At 45.4% G+C, this 19,412-nt stretch overlaps 1 protein-coding gene across 4 annotated transcripts in view; it reads right to left on the bottom strand.

Annotated features, from left to right (window-relative positions):
- DNAH14 (dynein axonemal heavy chain 14) overlaps positions 1-19,412 on the bottom strand; it is a 237,921-nt gene that overhangs the window by 21,791 nt on the left and 196,718 nt on the right. For all 4 annotated transcript variants that reach the window (XM_068232854.1, XM_068232855.1, XM_068232856.1 and 1 more), the window contains 9 exons: positions 18,577-18,995; positions 17,108-17,300; positions 12,684-12,881; positions 11,408-11,514; positions 9,123-9,279; positions 6,962-7,172; positions 6,311-6,413; positions 3,332-3,559; positions 343-540 (listed from right to left, as the gene is read on the bottom strand). In XM_068232854.1, coding sequence (XP_068088955.1) covers positions 343-540; positions 3,332-3,559; positions 6,311-6,413; positions 6,962-7,172; positions 9,123-9,279; positions 11,408-11,514; positions 12,684-12,881; positions 17,108-17,300; positions 18,577-18,995 — 1,814 coding nt within the window. The remainder of the gene's footprint in view (positions 1-342; positions 541-3,331; positions 3,560-6,310; positions 6,414-6,961; positions 7,173-9,122; positions 9,280-11,407; positions 11,515-12,683; positions 12,882-17,107; positions 17,301-18,576; positions 18,996-19,412) is intronic.

The raw sequence follows: 19,412 nt of genomic DNA, 5'->3' as shown, positions 1-19,412 counted from the left end.
TATCTGTATCAACTCCAGGAAAAATCTGTTACTGTTTGAATAGTAAGGAGAGGTTAGCCCCTCCTTTGGAAAACTATTGCTGTTTGTGCCCCTAATATGGAAAATTATACTAAATCCTTGTCCCGGCAGGGGGTAAATCTCCCCAACAGTGATGCAGACAGCACTAAATAAAAAAAGATTTTGTTGAGTGGAGAAGACTAAAGGTGGCCTCACACAATACAATCAAATGATCCAATTTTAGGGCCACTGTACAGAAATCGTTTGTACAGAAATGTATAGCCTCTTCTTTCTAACCCTCTGGCTAAGGATCTATGGTAATATCCCTGTGACATGTGTGATCACCTGGTCTGTGGAGAAGGAGTAGTCATCCCGTAACACCTCTGGGTTATAGAAAGTGTCTAAGATGCTGATCAGACAGCGGCGGTCCCAGAAGTCCGTGACGCGGCCTCCGTACACCACTTCCCCTGTCAGATAGCGCACAGCCTTCCAGGGGACGTCACTATCAGCCTCGGTGAGCCTCGCCAGCATCTGGACAGAGACCTGCAAACACAGACACGGTTATATTTCATACAGCAGGGCTTTCCACTAACAGAGTAACTACTTCTCTTAGGCACATACTGTACATTCAAAGAGAAACTTCAAACCAGCATTAAACCATGGTTCTGACAGTTTCCTGTCTGTGAACCTCATTGCATTGTGGGAAATAACGGCTCTTTCCAACTGCCAAGCAAGCAGTATCTCCCTCTGTACATAGAACTCTCAATAATGAGCATTCCGTACAGATCACCTGGCAGAGCTAAAGATGTCACCACCAGGGATACATTTCAGAACGTACATCAGGAAGAGAATTTACTTTACAATGGACAAACACTGACTAAATAATCTGTAAATTAATATTGTAAAAAACAAGCAATTTCATGTATTATGTCATTTTCACTACAGTTCCTCTTTAAAATAAACCAGTGAGAAGAAAAAAAAAGTGAAATGCCAAGATGGAAGGAGGCCTATGGATGATTTAGAGTCTTCCCATGTCCTCCTAGACCCCCCCCCCCCCCCCCCCCCCCCGCAGGACACTATTCTAATTCATAAAGAAAAATCCAAGGTGTCCGCGTACTTTATAAAAAATTCAGCGTGGTTTATTTACATAACACACATTGGGCAGGATGCACAAAGCTTTTTCCCCTGTTTTCACTTTATCTATGTTACTTTATCTATGTTACATTCTTAAAGAGAACCCGAGGTGGGTTTGAAGAATATTATCTGCATACAGAGGCTGGATCTGCCTATACAGCCCAGCCTCTGTTGCTATCCCAAACCCCCCTAAGGTCCCCCTGCACTCTGCAATCCCTCATAAATCACAGCCACGCTGCTGACAAACAGCTTGTCAGAGCTGGCTGTGTTTATCTCTATAGTGTCAGTCTGCTGCTCTCCCCGCCTCCTGCAGAACTCCGGTCCCCGCCTGCATCCCTTTCCTCCCTGCTGATTGGAGGGAAGGGACGGGGCAGGGACCAGAGCTATGCAGGAGGCGGGGGAGCAGCTGAGACTGACACTACAGATTTAAACACAGCCTCACAGCACGGCTGTGATTTATGAGCGATTGCAGAGTGCAGGGGGACCTTAGTGGGGTTTGGGATAGCAACAGAGGCTGGGCTGTATAGGCAGATCCAGCCTCTGTATGCAGATAACATTCTTTAAACACACTTTGGGTTCTCTTTAAGCTCCCAAAGAGCAAAAATATAATATAATAAAGGTACCAAAAGTAATATTGAAATGAGGTTAATGAGGAACAACTTACTTTGAGTGATTATTTTGCTTGTAAATGTGCTGAAAGGTTATTTTTATTAATTAGGTGATAAATAATCCATGTTTGAGAAGTCTTCTGAATAGAGCCCGATATGTTCATTCCAGTCACCAACGACCGTTTCGTGGCCACGGAGGGTCCCCTTTGTCAAGGTATATAACAGAATGATAAGTTTGACAAAGGGGACCCTCTGTGGCCCCGAAATGGTCCTTGGTGACTAGTATGATCATATCGTGTGTTATGTAAATAAACCACGTTGAACTTTCATAGACCCCTTGGATGTTTCTAGATTGACGCTTTGGTCCTGCACCTTGAACTCCAGGATAGTGTGCAGCTCTTTCTCTGATATGGCCTATTCTAATTCATGGCGCTCCCCTCCATGTACAAGCGCGGGGCCACACTCTGCCTGCATGAGTCCTATCTGCACCATGTGGTAGCATGCAGCCACTCCTGCACGGAGGAAACAGACATGTACAAGCAGCTCCATGCCGCTGCACAGGTGCAGACAGGACTCATATAGGCGCAGTGCGGCTGCACTTGTACACGGACAGAAGCGAGGTCGTGAGAACATATTTGACATCTATCCCAGGAGGTCGAGGCAGATGGTGAAGCCTCTGAACTATCCAGAGGCCTTCATCTTGTAAGGTATCTAACGTTTAAGAAACGTTTAAGAAAACTTTAGCTTCTGGTACCCTTTAAAGAAAAGCAATTTTATATCTTGGCAATAGAAATGGAAAATGCAATGACAGACTGTCTCTTAGTGAGTCCACCATATTCCACCGTTCTAACCACAACAAAAGGATGTGTCTAAGGATACCACATATTCTTATTCTGATAATAGTTCCATCCCTCTTCAGGCAATTCAAAAGTGCAGTGAAATTCCAACTACGGCGGATGTGGTGCAGTGCAGTGCCGTTGTAATGACTCCATGCACATTTTATGATGGTGGTGAAAGGTGGCTTATTCACATGTATGGGACGGGGATGCACTTCTTTGTGTTCCACACCAATCAGCAGCAATGTGAACATTTTTCTTAACTCAGCACTGCAGATTTTGTGAGCGGTAGTCTAATGTCGCTCAGTCTAGCCTACCTGTCTCCCATGTGATCACTCCTCACCCCTCCCTTCTGGTGACTCATCCTGTCTAAGTGATGAGCAGACAGCATGAGTCATCACATAGGAGCAAGATGAGTTGAGCTAGGAACCGTATTGATGGAGTATGCAAAGATATAATATCAGCGCTACAGATAGGTATTCACACAAATATGACATTTAAATTACTTCCACACACTCCACTTTCTATAAGTGGATTAGATCAATACGCCAAACAAGAAGCTAAAAGTTCACTTTAAAAGTCCCATATGAGCACCATTAGTTTAGAATTGGCTAAAAAAATTAAGAAAAGTCTGCTAGAAACACACTCCTCCTTTTGGTATGCGCTTCTTAATGGTGTCAGCTTCACCTTGCTTGCTTTTATACCAAAGGTATTGATTGAATAGAAGAGAGTGAATAGTACACAGGCAACACACACCTCTAAGTCGGAGGAAGTGAACTCGTAGGGTATGTTCCAGCCCAGCGGGCCGTACTTCCTCCTCTCATTCAGCACAGAATGGAAGAGGCACAGACTGAAGAGCATCTTCTTCCAGGGATGTCCGTGGCTCTTCTTGTCAAATGTCTTCTCGGTTATCAGCCCCGTTCCACTGGTGTCAAACATCTGCAGCAATTTCCCTTTCAAACCCATAGGGGGCTCCACTGCCATCTACCAGGAAAGAGAGCACAGATATAATAGAGGAGAGTCTATCATGTGACTGCTTAATGATCTAGCTAGCAGAGGCAGCAGTAGAGGCACATGTCTATCAGGGATGGTCAATGAGATGGAAATAATTTCGAGTTAATGTAGGATTATGACCATCACAGCTCTCTAGAAGAAGTAGTGGTATCAGCCCACTGACGTGTCAGTGTGGCCGCTCCCCGCTACTGTCTACAAAAGTGACAATTTAATGGTGATCAGAGCATTTGAAAAGTGGCAATCTTCTCAGCTGATCACCCATTTTCATGTGATGCAGGGTAAAGGTCCGTACACACGCCGGACTGGAGGCAACGACGGGTCCGTCGTCACCTCCCGCTGGGTGGGCGTTCCAACGTCAGTCCGGCGTGTGTACGCACTGTCGGCGGTCTGATACGGCTGCTTCTGAGCGATCCGCCCGGCGGTTTGTATATGTCAATTTATAGAGCTGAACAATGGATCAACTGAATTTTATCTCAGCAGGATTTGATTGGTTCATTTTCAAGCTGCATACATTTGCATAATGCTGCATCAACTTGAAGTTATTTGCATCTAATTGACCATCCCTAGTGGTTATAACCTCTTGGCTGATCAGTAAATACACTCACTGAACACTTTATTAGGAACACTATACCGTAGCTCCCAACTGTCCCTATTTTGGAGGGAGAACTAAATCCCTCTGTTCCCAGGGCCGGATTTAGGCCAAGGCCACCTAGGCCATGGCCTAGGGCACCACAGGAGCAAGGGCACCAAAGCAGCAGACTAAACAGGTGCAGCATTTGCAAGCTTGCAAATGCTGCAATGCAGGGAGGTCAGGTGAGCGCCTGACAGCAGTACTTTGCTGCTAGCTGCTTGTGCAGCTGGACTGGAGCAGCATTGAAGACTGAAAGGAAGAGGAAGCTTCTGCACTGGAGACGAGTATAGAAATGAGTGATGGACACTGATAGCCGCTGCAGTGGGAAGGCAAGCTGGCTACCTATACTGAAAGGGGGATGGGAAAAGGAGGGATTAAGGGAGTCATCTGGCTACCTATACTGAAAGGGGGTTGGGAAAGGAGGGATTAAGGAGTCATCTGGCTACCTATACTGGGAGGGTCATAAGGCTACCTATACTAGAGGGTAGGGTGGAAGGGGTCATCTGGCTACTTATACTGGGGGGGTCATCTGGCTACTTATACTGAGAGGGTCATTTGGCTACCTATACTGGAGGAAAGGAGGAGGGGTCATCTGGCTACTTATACTAGAGGGAAGGGAGGGGGAGGGGGCATCTCACTACCTATACTGAAGGGGGGCGGCTGGTGACAGCGGCCTTGGGCGGTAAAGAGTACAAATCCGGCCCTGTCTGTTCCTCTTTCCTCCTTATTTGTCCCTCTTTCAGGAGTCATGCGAAGATCTATGTAAATATATGTATTTTTCTACTAAAAAGATGTGTTTCATTGACTCTAAACTTTATTCCCATCCTTTAAGTTGATGTATTTTTTATTTCCAAATGTTAATATGTAGGAAAATAAACCAGGATGGAAAGGACCAATTAGGTTTTAATTATAAAAAAAACACATTTTCTTTATGAAATCTTTCTGGTTTGGGTTGTGCTGGGGGCGTGACTAGGGGTGTGCAGGAGGTGTCATCAGGGGGCGTAGCTTAAGTGTCCCCCTTTCTTATCTCAAACAGTTGCGAGGTATGCTATAATATTACTGGGTAGGAACACTAGACTGTTTCGGCATGACTGTTATGCGTTGCGCGGCTGTCAGGTGATTGGCTGAATGAGCAGGGACGCAGGTGTTCCTAATAAAGCGCTCAGTGACTATAAAAGTGGTCATACATCAGGTGACTTGGCGGCCAATTAACCATCATTTTTTGTTTCGATTATTATAAACAGATCTGTTGAAAATTGGTGCCGCCAATAGAATGCCGATTGACGATGCAACCAATTTCCAGGTCACAATTGGTCACATGTACAGATTGGACATGCTGCAAGATGTAGGGCTGACATGCTTGATTGGGTGCGTGATGGTATTGGCATGCGATATCAGGACCCCCGTGCAGTATACTTAACCTTTCTGTGTCTGCTGTTTGCTCTGGGCTCCATCTACAATCTGCAAACACATGCCCCATGTGTAGCAGAGGGAGAACAGAGGCGCCAGCAGGATAAAAGCGGATAAAAACTTTAAAATTTGCTGGGAGGAAGTGGTGGACTTACCTCCATAAAGCAGACACGAAAGACTGTCTGAATAGTAGCTATCACATTTATTAAATAGTACCCCCAAAAAGTGCAACGCGTTTCGCAGGCCTAGCCCGCTTCATCAGGCAATAAACGTGGGAACAAAACAGAATTTCGGCAATGGCAGGTGTAGCGCCTCAGTATTTTTTACACGCCCCATGTGGTTGCTGGAGTAGCATTGGCACATGTGTGACATCACACTCTTGCCCGCGTATATGCCAGCAAGCACGTGGGGCGCGTACATGTGGATTGCGGACAGGGCCCCGGAGCCAGACACAGACAGGTAAAATGTACAACACCGAACATGGAGAGGGGCACATTTTACATGCGGTGTCACAAGGCTAATTCCTGAGAGATTTCATGCTACAATCGATCAGGAATCGGCCTGATGGGCAGCCAACAGATCTCTCTCCAATCGGATTCGATCAGAGAGAGATCTGCCTCTTGGTCGATCTGCCCATACATCGTCTGATCTATGGACACCCTAAAACAGCATAATCTCACCTTGAACCCCTTCTGCAGAATGGATACTGGAAACAGCTGGTCAGATTTGGAGCTCAGCCAGAGTCTGAATTGGGGGTCCATCGAACTGCTCTGCTCCTCGAATCTGCAAGAAACACAATATCACCTATACACAGACACATGTGGGAAATATAAAATATTACATATGAGTAAACTGGGGAGACATTACACACATTACAAATAAAAACTGGGGGGGGGGGGGGGGGTTTGATTGGAGCTGGTTTGACTGGTCAGACATTTTGCACCCATTATTTATGATTTCTTGCACTATGTATGCCCATCAGACTTTTGCGTTGAGACCATTGTTCGTGAATTCACGTGAAAACCTAGCGTGAGTATGGGAGTCCCGAATGTCTCGGGCGGCTTTGTTAGTGACATGGGAGTGTTCGATCCCTCTTGCTCATCTGCTATTGTCATTCCATTGTCTTTACCAGATGTCTGTAAAGGCCGCACAGGTGAAAGCCTAGGGAAGATGGGTAATGTGTATGGAGGAGTAACATGTCAGTACAGCCACAGTTATCCAATATATTCCTTTAAAGCTAAAGGGAAGGGGGTGGGGATAAATGGGTGTGTCTTGTCCCAATTCCGGCCATGGTTAGGAGGATGAAGCACTGTAACAGGAAGCAGACTTACCCCTCCACAATTTCCCTCAGCCGGGGCATGAAGGAGGCAGCCAGGTGGCAGTTCTGCAGGAACACCCAGCGCCCTTTCAGCCTTTTGGATTTATTGATCAGCTCCTCTGCCTTCAGCCCCTGTCCGCGGCCCAGAGAGATCATGTCCAGGTGCAGAGTGCTCCCCTGAGTCTCCAACGCCAGCCGCTCCAGCTGTCCAACCGGGTCACTTCCTGTGTGCAAGAGGTCACGTGACAGGAAAACTAGATCAATGTGGAATTACTAGCATCTCATTGCCATCCACAATTTACTACAAACTGACACATTTCTAGGTGTAATCTTAGCAGTAAGATCATTATATTTGTGAAAAGTAGTGATCACGTTTCACAAATAAAAGCCCAGTTCAATATAAAATTGACACTTTAAACCAGTGATCCTCACACTAAGGCCCGCGGGCCGAATGTGGCCCCCTGAGGCTTTTTTACCGGCCCCCCACACTCAAATTGTATTGCTTATAGATGCAGTCAGCTACATCTTTAAATATTGGTGGTCCGCATATAAAATAGCAGTGCTGGCACCACCCATCCACAAGGAAGCCAGAAAGCAGTAATTCGCTGGTTTCCAATGAAATTCCACATCAGGTGACACTGCTGTCTAACTGGACTGCAGGTTGTCACCTTAGTGTGCTTCACTGTGTGGTCTGCAAAGACTTCTACATCATTTTACGTATACACCAGCCCCCCAGCAGTCTGAAGTACGTTGACCCGGCCCTCGCCCCAAAATGTTTGGGGACCCCTGCTTTAAACAGTAGTGGTGAGAGGCCACATTAAGATATCAATAGCCTGATACCACTACTTCTTCTAGAGAGCTGTGATCTGTTACTCCTTGCATGTGACTGGAGCTGCAGGAGTTTGGCCCACCAGCAACTGTTACCATGGGGGAATGGAGCAGTGTTGGTTGGGGAAGGGGGGGGGGGGGGGGTTCAGAGGAGCAACAGCAAAGCCCCAATACTGTTATGGCGAAGAAGGGAAGGGGACAAAGCCAATCATAATACAGAACAATAATACTATGATGGGGAGGACCAAGGCTACCTTATGGGGGTGGTGGGGGGGGGGGGGGGGCAATAGGACAACAAAGGCTACCATAATGCTGCTATGGGGTGGAGGGGCAAAGACATACACCATCTAATGCTGTAATCTTGTGGCGGGACAAAGGCCATTTAGTGCAGCTATCTTGAGGATGGGGACAAAGGCTACCTACCTAAAGCTGCTGAGGTCACTGTGCACATCTGGCTAAAATTCTGTGAATTCAATCGCAAGACTGCAGTCCCAAAGCAGGACATTAAAGAGAGTCTGTAACAAAATGTTCAGCCTTATTTCTTCTATCCTATAAGTTCCTATACCTGTTTTAATGTGGTCTGGATTACTGCAGCCTTTTCTAGTCTCTGTAATATATCTAATCTTCATTTCTTTGTCAAGCTTTGTCGACCCAGGGAGGAATGGGCTGCCTCTGTTGTAAAGAATACAAGTTATGTGCGCCCCCTGCAGGCTTTGTGTGCTTTGTTTATGCCTCACTCTCTGCTCTCAGTTTCAGCTTGTCAATGATGCTGTTTGTGAGGCTGAGGGGGGAGGGAGCTGCCTGTCACATGCTGAGAAACTGTGAGAATCCGAGACTGTAGTGCAGACAATTCAATATGTAATAAAAACTTGCCGTATACTGTAACACACGTACATATACACATATTAGTGTATGTGTGTATATATATATATATATATATATATATATATATATATATATATATATATATATATATATATACACATATATATATATATACACATATATATATATATATATATATATATATATATATATATATATATATATACACACACACACAAACATCACTTCCTGGTTAGCAGCCATGTTTTTTTGTTTGTAAACACTGCCTAAAACTGGCGATTAAAAGCCAGGATTGCAATGGGGAGCGGCGAAAACGGCAAAGAGGGATCCAGGAGACCACAGTGACTCGATTGGTATGTTTTTTATTGTACAATTCGGACAGTACAGATTCTCTTTAAACCATACAGCAGAAATTAGCTATATAGATAAAGCTGAAGAATGAATCTGGTATTATTATACTGCATTAGAATAGATAAATTGAAGTTCTGTTACTGACTCACCAGAAGAGAGGATGAATATGATTGGGGAAGAGTTGCTGGACTCTTCTAGAGCCTGTTTCAGATTCACGCCATTGCTCTGAATGTACTCTGTGCCCATCTTCTCCACGATAAACTCTCGGATGGCGCCGATTAAACATTCTGGACGAAGGATCTTGATCTGATGATAGAGTTATAGCTATATTATACTTTTCCTTATATGAAATTGCACATCACATCACAGCAGCATTAGGCAAACTATGATAGAGAACTGCCTGTCCCAGAAGGATCCTGGTCTATGTGATCTAAATTCCACAAAGCAGCACCACCTTGTGGTAAAGTGATGAAAGTGCTTTATTTCACATGAAATTCCACTTGTGCTGTTTGCTGTGAACCTACATTGGTGATGCACAAATCTTTTTGAGTTTTCAAATTAGGAATTACCTTTCCATTCCTTCTTTCTGAAACTGACTTCGAGTCTAAATGATGCTTCCGTTAAAGTCTAGATTCTGTACTTTTTTGCAGCACAGATAACCCAGCTATTCTCCTCTTCCTGCAGGTGTCATGAGCTGCACAGAGCAGAATTGTTACCACACCTGCACTAACTGTGTGATTAGTAGCAGATCTGATCCTCTGTGGCTGTGTGTGTTTGTATGTACATGAAAATCGTTGAGCTGAAAAAAATGTTTGTCATTAAAAAGATAAGGTAGTCAAAATAAGGGAATTATTAAACTTGCTTTTTTTTCACAGTATTTATTTATAAATGATTTAGTCAATGTTTGGCCATTGTAAAATCTTTCCTCACCCTGACATACGTTAGGAAATGTATCACAGGTGACAACATCTGTAGTCCTGTCAGGTGATCTCTTCTGAATGTTTGTTTACGGAGAGTTCTAAAGCCAGTAGAAGAGCTCTCTGGTCACCCAGAATGCTTGGAGGGAGGGGGGATTCCACATAATAAACAGCCTAGGCTAAGCTGTAGTAGGAGGCAGGGACTACATATCAATATACAGCAATAGATAGCTAAAGGAAGTGTTTCTAATGCTGAAACCAGGGAAATTACCATAGAAGTGGTTATCCTGAATAAGTTACTACATTCTACTGTGTATGTTGTTATGGTTCCACTTTAATTCTAGCAATGTGCAGATGTAACCTAAGGGGATTTCAGTAGAGCAAAGCCCAGTATTGCCATATTATTAATCAGAGGCATTATCAGGTGATATATCCCATTAATGCTCATAATGCATCGCTTTAGTACAATAGGCAGAGACATGCAAGCCACTGTTTATGTCCTTGTGTAAGCAAGTTAGGCCCTGCATCTGCTTCAGATTGGGAATAAGGAGGAGTTTTAAGGCTACGACAAACTTCAATCAAATACTGATTTCTAGGTGGAGCTGCTGAGCCCTGGCTCATAAGGAACCAACCACTGTTCTCCAGCTACTCAGAATCAGAATCATTTATTTCACTAAGAAAAAAGTGGGGTTGGTTTTGGCTCATACAGGTTCTGGTAGAAGGAGGGTATAATGTCTGAAAGCCAAGAGCCGAGGCTGCCATACTACGGTGCCACCAGTCGCACTTGGCAATCATGTGCTATCCCTAAGGAGACATCAAGTGGGAAGGGGGGGGGGGGGGGGGGCAGAGGGAGGCGAAGGTTCAGCAGTGATGACCGTTCTTCAAGAAATCTGCGGTGATGGCCGACGCTGCTGAGGATCCCGATTGCTGGCATCCGGCAGTGCTGGCCAATGTGTTCTGGTTCAAAGGGTGCAATAGTGTTCATTTCTGTGGTGGGTCCCGACTCCTGGGCAGCATTCAGCAGAGCTGGTCAAGGTAATCTGGCTGTCACAGAGGCATCCAGCCATGACGGCCCTTATTTCCAGATTAGTGGTCGGCATCATGGAGGGGCTGTACTAAAGGTGTCCCTGCGGTGGTGGAGCAGCAGAAGCCAATGGATGGATGGAGCCAGCATCCAGCAAGACCCCAAAAAAACCTCCAGGTCCTGAACTCCACATGACCCACTCCAGCGTCCCAGGCTTTGCAGTGTACTAACAAGCTTGACACCAGCGTAGTAAATTCAGCAGCTGGTGATTTGTGGTGTCAGAGGTCTAGAGGTTTGGATCAGGTAACAGCTGAGATGTTGTGAAGATCTCACTGAAATAATTATGTAAACATTGTAAAAAACCGAGAAGGTACTTCCTGCTGACAGCTGGCTTCCGCCCAGACTTGGGATTTATAAAAATTAACCAGTAGCTGGATTATTACTCTATACACTGGGCACAGATAGAACATACAGAAATGAGGGACAACTTTACCAGTATAAGTTTCTGGAATGCGGTCAGCTCCTCCCAGGGAAACATGGCCTGTGATTGATGAGGTCCCCGACCGCCGATGTCCTCCGTGTCTGACCGCTGAGCCTCATCTGAGGAGTACATCACCATAGATCAGTCATCACTACTGCACAAGCCCTCTAATTAGGTTTTTACTTTCAGGTTTCTGTTGGATAACTGAGGTGGGGATGATCCATGAGATGCTAATAATTCTGAGTTGATGCACATTTTATGCTAATTTCATGCAAATGAAATGAAATCAAATGAAGAATCTAACACATTTCAGTGGCAGGCTCTCATTATTTCAACCCACATTCCCAGTGCTACATGCCACACTCCATGATGCCACTACAGTATATACAATCCCACATTGCCACTACCATAACCATACGCTCTCCATAGAGGAAATTCTCTGTTCAGGGATATGAGAACTTCATTAAATTCAAAAGATTAAAATGAAAATCAAGCAGTGTCCATCCTCCTGGCAAAAGAGGCGTATCTAGAGGGGTACAAGCATGGCTCCTGCCCCTTCCTCCTTCGTGCTCCACCACTATACTGAGGGATGCCTCATAGGAGTTTGTATCTGCTCTTAAACTGGAGGGCATCTCTCACTACTTAGACTAGGGATGCAAAACCGGTCCTTCGAGATCCGAGGTCCTCACACATTTTTGGTACAGCTCAAATTAATTGATGAGTCTGAATCAGGAAAGTGGTCCATCAGGTAGAACACATACCTCTGGTTCTAAGTCCATCCTTAACACTAGAATGGATCTGGCCCTCCAGGCCTGGAGTTCGACACCTGTGACCTAGACTGGGGGCATACTTTGGGGGGGGGGGGGGGGATATGCGTATACTGGAGGACACCTGCAAAACTTATACCGGGGGGTTACTTATACTGAGGGCACCTCTCATTACCTATACTGGGGGGCTACTTATACTGCGGAGACACCTCTCACCACATATACTGGGGAGGGGGCAACCTAAACTGGGGGCTACCTATACTGGTTGAGCTGCCTCTGGCTACTTATACTTGGGGTGCTACTTATACTGGGGGCACTCGTTTCATTGCCAGAAAAGAAGCTGTTAATATGGTGCGAGGTGGTCTAACCAGGGGGTGCAATTTCAGTATTTGCCATAGTACCCAGATATGCCCCTGCTCCCAGCTTCTTCCATTGTGTCATTTTTTTCTAAGTAGCAGGTCCCCTTTAACCACATTTACATAAAACGTCTGCCTATATAATGCTTGTGCAGCCCCTCTTACCTTCCTCTGTTCTGTAAACTTTCTTCAGGAAGTCATACAAGCTGTCACTGTTCGAGAATTCCCTCCACTGCTGGGTGCCAGATGACAGAGAGTCACAGAGCCTGGAGAATGGCCCCAGGTGGCGTGTCAGGTACTCACACTGCCTCCAGGTGGAGCCAGAGAGCCACTGTGGGACGGCCAGTGCTGGAGCCTCATTGGCTGTGTACAGAGAACAGAGAACAGAGGTAATGATCATAAACACCATATTAAAGTGAATCTGAAGGCAAAAAAAACCCCAATACTTATCTAAGGAGGGGAAAGGCTCTGGGTCCTATAGAGCTTCCTGTTCCTCTCCTCATCCTCTCGTTCCCCCGCAGGCTCCTCCGTTGAAATCTTGCACCGCGGGAGGGTTCGGAAGTCTTCGGGAGCCCAAGTGCTCCCAATGACTTCCAAAGCTCACCCACAGTCTCCGTCCGATCAGTTGGAGATTGCTAACGGGGAGCCAGTTAGGAACGACGGGACAAGGAGAGGAGTGGGAAGTCTCTATAGGACCCAGAGCCTGTCCTCTCCTTAGATAAGTATCTGTTTTTTATTTTTGTGTTGCCTTCAGACTCCCTTTAACTGAACAAATATCATCCAAAAAGAAATCACTTATTTAGCTTACCTATCCTGTTGGTTTTAGTGGTCACGTCACCCTTTAGTGATCACATCACCCCAACCTTATATACACCCAGACCAACATCCTTTTCTAATTTTTCAACCCAGCTCAGTGCTAATTTTCCCTCCCTACTACCATAGCTTACTGATCCTAACACAGCAAACATCACCTAGACAACAGGCTTACATCACTGTGTAAACTCTTCAAAGCATTATGCCTGGTTCACACCATGCAATTTCCCATCAAGTAGATGGGTTGATAGATAATTTCTGTCAGATCCGATCGGATTTCCGATCACTTCTATGCAAATTCGATCAGAAAAACGATCAGAAATCAGATCGAACCTGTCGGAAATTATCTATTCGACCCATCTATCTGACGGGAAATTGCATGGTGTGTACCAGGCTTAAGGGGATTCAAATAGCTTCTGGTCGTAATTATCCAAAATAGGAAGCTTTCTGTTATCTGCATGCTGAGATAAGCTTCTTACTGTAGCTAAAAAATAAAAACTTCCCACAATCCAGCTGGCACTGCCCAGCAGTTAGCTAAAGGCCCCCAGACCAGGTAAAAAAGAAAACAAAAAAATTGGGGACACACAGGGACCTATTTATAAAAAGTAAATCAGTGGTATTGGTTTCATAAATTGGGGGGCTCTAACTATTTTTTGGAAATGTTATATTTTTGGATGCTACTTTAAAAGATACAATTTTGTGTAAACTATCAGGGATATAATTGACAAATCATTGGGCCCTTGTAACATTCAAATATTTTTTACTTATGATGACCCCCATGGCAAGAGGGACCATATGTCAGGACACATATAATAATGTCCTCCCCCCACCATAGCAGTGTGGCAACCAATACTAACTACTAATGCCTTATCCAAACCTTAAAGGGGATCCAAGGTGAGAGGAATATGGAAACAGACATATTTATTCCCTTTTAAACAATACCAGTGGCCGGGGAATCCTCCTGATGCTGTGTTTCTAATATGTTTAGCCACACACCCTGAACAAGCATGCAGATCAGGTACTCTGACTCAAATGACTCAGGTTTTACTGGATTAGCCACATGCCTGTTCCAGGGTTTTGACTGCCAGACGCTCAACAGGGCTGCCAGGCAACTGGTATTGCTTAAAAGGAAATAAACATGGCAGCCTCCATATACCTCTCTCTTTAGTTCCCCTTTAAGTTGCAACAATGTGTCCATTTAAAAATACCAGGTGACACAACTGAACACCTGAATATTAAAAACAGGCCCTATTTTGAGCCCTTTGCTTATACAGTATTTATAAAGAAGCAAAGATAATAACTCTGGTTGCTTCTGTGTACCTGGTTCATCTGCTCCAATTAATCATCTGCAAATAGATGGGGAAAAAGTAACAGATTTCATCTTCCTGGGATTGAATATCTCTGCAGATGGTGGCTGCAGCTCTGTACACATGCTAGATGAAGCTCGGCCCAGGCAGCTGATAACAACCACCTCTGCAGAGCATTCGCAGTGCGTATGGCAGCCACCAACCCCTCTGGAGCTCTCCACTAGTAATCCGTCCTGGCAGATCACTCCGGCTGAGAGCATTGGTCTCCCTACTTACCCCGTCTGCCGCGTGACATCTCTCTTGTGCCCCGCCCCCCGCATGGTACAGAACATGTCACTGACTTGCAGGCCAGCAACACGTATGCACAGCCGCGGCCCTACAATGTCACCCAAGGATTCCGAACCCCATCAGGCAACATTGATTAAGCGTGTGTACAGGGCTTGATGCCTGGTACTCACCATGCAATTTTCCGTCAGATTGATGAGTCGAATTGATTATTTCCGACGGGTCTGGTCTGATTTCCGATCGTTTTTCTGATTGATTTTCCAATGATTTCTATACATAAAAAAAAAACGATCAGAAATCAGAGCGGACCTGTCGGTAATAATCGATTTGACCCGTCTGACAGGAAATAGCATGGTGTGTAGTATTTATTTTGCTGGGAATACACGTGTCGATTCTGGTGCTCGATCCTGCGCCCGATCGTTTTGCTCACTCCATTCTCTTATCTTCCGCTCGCTTTTCTTTTTCAATTCACTTCAATGACAAATTGAGCGGCAAAACGATGGAACGGTGATCGGACATGTCTGAAATTATCTATCTAACCAGCTTATCAGCTCATAATCGAGCCGTGTATTCCCAGCATAAGAGACGCTTGGTACTTGAGAGGAAAGCTATGGCAAATTTGGATAAGATACGAAGGAATAGATTAGATAAATAAGGTCATCCGCACACAGGGCCGGTTTTACACTATTTACCGCTTGAAGCCAATTTTTTTTGCTGCCACCTCTCCTTGCAGGGCTTGGAAGGGGTGACATCTGTTCGGCAGAAGTGGGGAGGGGAGGCTGACATCATTCCTCCCATCGTCTCCATGGACCCTCCTCCTGTGTCCCCTTACAGACCTGGCACAGCAGTGCATTTTGGCAGGACACAGCAAGTATGTCTGGGCACACACTACTCTAATCCAGTGCCACTTGCCTATGGAGTTCCACAGGGTTCTGTACTATCACCATTACTCTTTGCAGTCTACATGCTCCCACTGGGCAAAATAATCCAGAACTATGGTTTAGGATACCATTGTTATGCAGATGACACACAACTGTATCTGTCCTTCAAGCCTGGCACCCAAGACCCATCAGCATCCATAAATGCGTGTCTAGTGGATTTACAAAATTGGATGAACACCAGCTGGCTGAGGCTGAACTCTGACAAAACAGAGGTGTTGGTGGTAGGTGGTCCACACATGATGGATAAAGTTCAAAACGCTCACCACCTCAAACTAGCAATTGGGGGAGATACTGTACAGTATAAAGACTCTGTGCGAAACCTTGGGGTGATCCTGGATGGAAATCTAAAACTCAGACAGCAGGTATCAGCTGTCGTCAAGTCTTCCTTCTTCCATCTAAGAAATATAGTGAAAATAAAACACCTTATCCCAGCTGAAGACCTACCTGCCCTGGTTCACGCATTTGTATCCTCCCGCCTAGACTACTGCAACGCCCTGTTAATCGGATCTACAGATAAGGTTCTGCGCCCCTTACAGCTAGTACAGAATGCTGCAGCCAGACTCCTAGCCAATGCCCCCCGCAGCTCACACATCACCCCAGTACTGCAAACTCTTCACTGGTTGCCAGTAAAATGGAGAATCAATTTTAAGATCTGCCTGCTGACATTCAAGGTTCTACACCACATGGGACCCAAATACATAGCGGATCTATTGGAACTTTATGCCCCTCCACGCACCCTCCGCTCTGCCAACAAGATGAAGCTGGTTATTCCCAGGATACACTTAACATTTGGTGCTCGGGCCTTTTCCTATGCAGCCCCTACTCTATGGAACTCACTTCCACAATCAGTACGAGAGGCTCCTTCTCTGGACAGCTTTAAAAAAAGGCTAAAAACTCACCTCTTTTCCCTAGCCTTTGAGACTGCATAATGCAGGGTCACAGCGCTTTGAGTCCCCAGGGAGAAAAGCGCTATATAAATATTATTGTTATTTTTCTAAACCTCCCACCTGTACATGCAACGCATCCATGCTTCTCTGCAGCCAACTCCTCTCTACTTCCTGTTTTACTGCATGACACGTAGGGAAACAGGAAGTAGAGAGGAGCTGGCTGAGAGAAGCTATAAACATGCCAATACAATAGCTGAAGGAAGCAGTAATTGACAGACACGTCCGGCATACAAAAGTACATATGGTCATGAACAGTCGACGAAATGAACGAGGAGGGAGAAAATAAACCCGGGTACCGCTGTCTTCTGCCGATCTGGTCTTCTCCATGAAGCTACTCAGGAGCACTGAGTTCAGAAAGAAGTCCCACTCAGCTTGCGGGAGAAACCCCAGTGGACTGGGAGAGTCATCACTGCTCCGCCGCATAATGTTCACTGCCAGCAAGAAGGAGAAGCAGAGCCTGTGCTCTGTGAAGAGGGCCGAGGACACAATCTGCAGGAAAACCAGAATACATATGAGTACAACAATGGTTCCAATTGTATTTAAGCAACATCAATTTATCCATTACTGCAAGTCCTAAAGCAGACCTTCTACTCAAAAGCCGTGCTGAGAGGCCCATCTTACGCTCCTAATGGCCTGGCCAGTGTTGAGATGGGAGGTGTGCCCTAAGCTGAACTGGAAAGAGTGAGGGGGAAAGTAGTATGACACCCAGAGGAGTAGCTATGGGGTGGGGGCAAGGAGTACATCTGTCCCCGGGCGCAGCATCTGAGGCCACAGTTACAGGTTTTACTTTCCCTGATGCGTTGAAGAGTCTATGGAAGACGGTGGAAGGATCCAAGCTTCCTTCTGCTCTCTGCTCCGGAGATTTGTTTTATTTTATCTCCCTGCTGTAATCAGAACTTGCCATGTTTACATTAGTAAAGTGGATCATGTGTATTTCTGCGTATCTCCCAATTTTCTAATGCTAGGTACACACCATACCATTTTCTGTTAGATTTTCTGTAAAGCCCAATCTACATGACACGATTCTTTGTGCGATTCGATTACGATTCTATATACAATCCGATTAAATCCGACATGTCCGATCGGGATTCGATTCAATTCGCCATTGCAAAACAATGGCAAATGAAATTGTATTGAATCGAATCCCGATCAGACATGTCGGATTTAATCGGATTGTAAATAGAATAGTAATCGAATCGCACAAAGAATCGTATCGTGTAGATGGGGCTTAAGAATTACCTGCCAGGTAGATAATTTGCAACATGTTGCAAATCATCTATCAAACCATCTATCTGCCTAACAATTAGGCATTGTTCTACTCAGCAGGAGATGACCAGAAAACAATGCACCAGAGATAATGACCAGTCTCTACAGAAAATAATCTTATGCAGAAAATCCAACTGAAAAATCGAACAGAAAATTGTATGGTGTATACTAGGCATAATGCCTGGTACACACAATGCAATTTCCTGCCAGGTGGATGGGTCAAATTGATCATTTCTGGCATGTCCTATCTGCTACTGATGGAGAACATGGATTAAGGAGGATAGTACAGTACTGGGGTTATGAAACAATCAGATAGATTTTTCAGAGTTGTCCTGGGCACCCTTGGTACACCGCTGCCCTCAATTTGCTCTACTGTACTATATGTAGATATTCAGGCCCCTAATTTTCTTTTTGTTAACGGTTTAGGTTTCTTAGCCAGGCCCGTAGCTACCCTTCTTCAGTCCAAATTACACATAGAATGTAAAAAAACAGTCATCACCTTGTAGACATTTCTGGTGAGAGCATCACAAATATCATGGAGGTGCTTCTCGATGTCTTCACTCTTCTCTTCCTCATTCTCCATCTCTCTAGTTCTCTGCCTGCTCTGCGGCCGGATGAGGCCAGCAGATGACACAAGAGAAGTGTGGTATGGACTTGTCTTTAGACCTTCCATGGACTCCACAAACACCTTGTGGAACCAGTGCAAGGAGAACTGGTACATGTAGTTCAGATGGACAAGGTCTGCCACCACAAAGTAAAGAACGGCCCCTCTGCGGGCCGCGGGGAGGTAGATGGCTCGGGCTGCCTCTATGGTCTCCTCCGTTTTCTCAGAGGTCTCCATTCTCTTCAGAATGTCCTTGGAGGTCAGCTTGGACTTTTGTAGAGTGTCAATGAGGTCCTCATCATCCAGCAAGTGTCCTAGAAGAAAGTCCAATGAAAATCAATGGAAAAAGTCTCTGTTGCTATTGAAATTTTATCCAAGACATTTGAAAACCTAATAAAATAGAGTCTGTCGGATCGTAAGATGCATAGCATGAAGTATGAGGGCATGAGGCTTGTTTCAGCGCTAATAATCTGTACTGACTGCAATGCAGTATTGCTATTCTGCATGGATTTCTCAGCATCCTCTAGCACACAAGTGTCCCGTGCTCACAGGGAGTAGGACTAATGCTGCATTTCTGCTGGCATGGGTACACCTAGGCCCAGGCGAACCAAGCAGCCGTTTAGGGACTCGCCCACAGCAGGGGCTTCCCATGCTGCCCTGTCTGTGACTTGAACCGCTGTCCCTGCCTCCCCGTCACTCACACACAGATCTCTGATCAGAGACAATGTGAA

This window comes from Hyperolius riggenbachi, chromosome 4, assembly GCF_040937935.1.
Source record: "Hyperolius riggenbachi isolate aHypRig1 chromosome 4, aHypRig1.pri, whole genome shotgun sequence".
NCBI classification, from domain to species: domain Eukaryota; kingdom Metazoa; phylum Chordata; class Amphibia; order Anura; family Hyperoliidae; genus Hyperolius; species Hyperolius riggenbachi.
The sequence above is the reverse complement of the archived record's forward strand: the minus strand, read 5'-3'. Positions and strand labels throughout refer to the sequence as shown.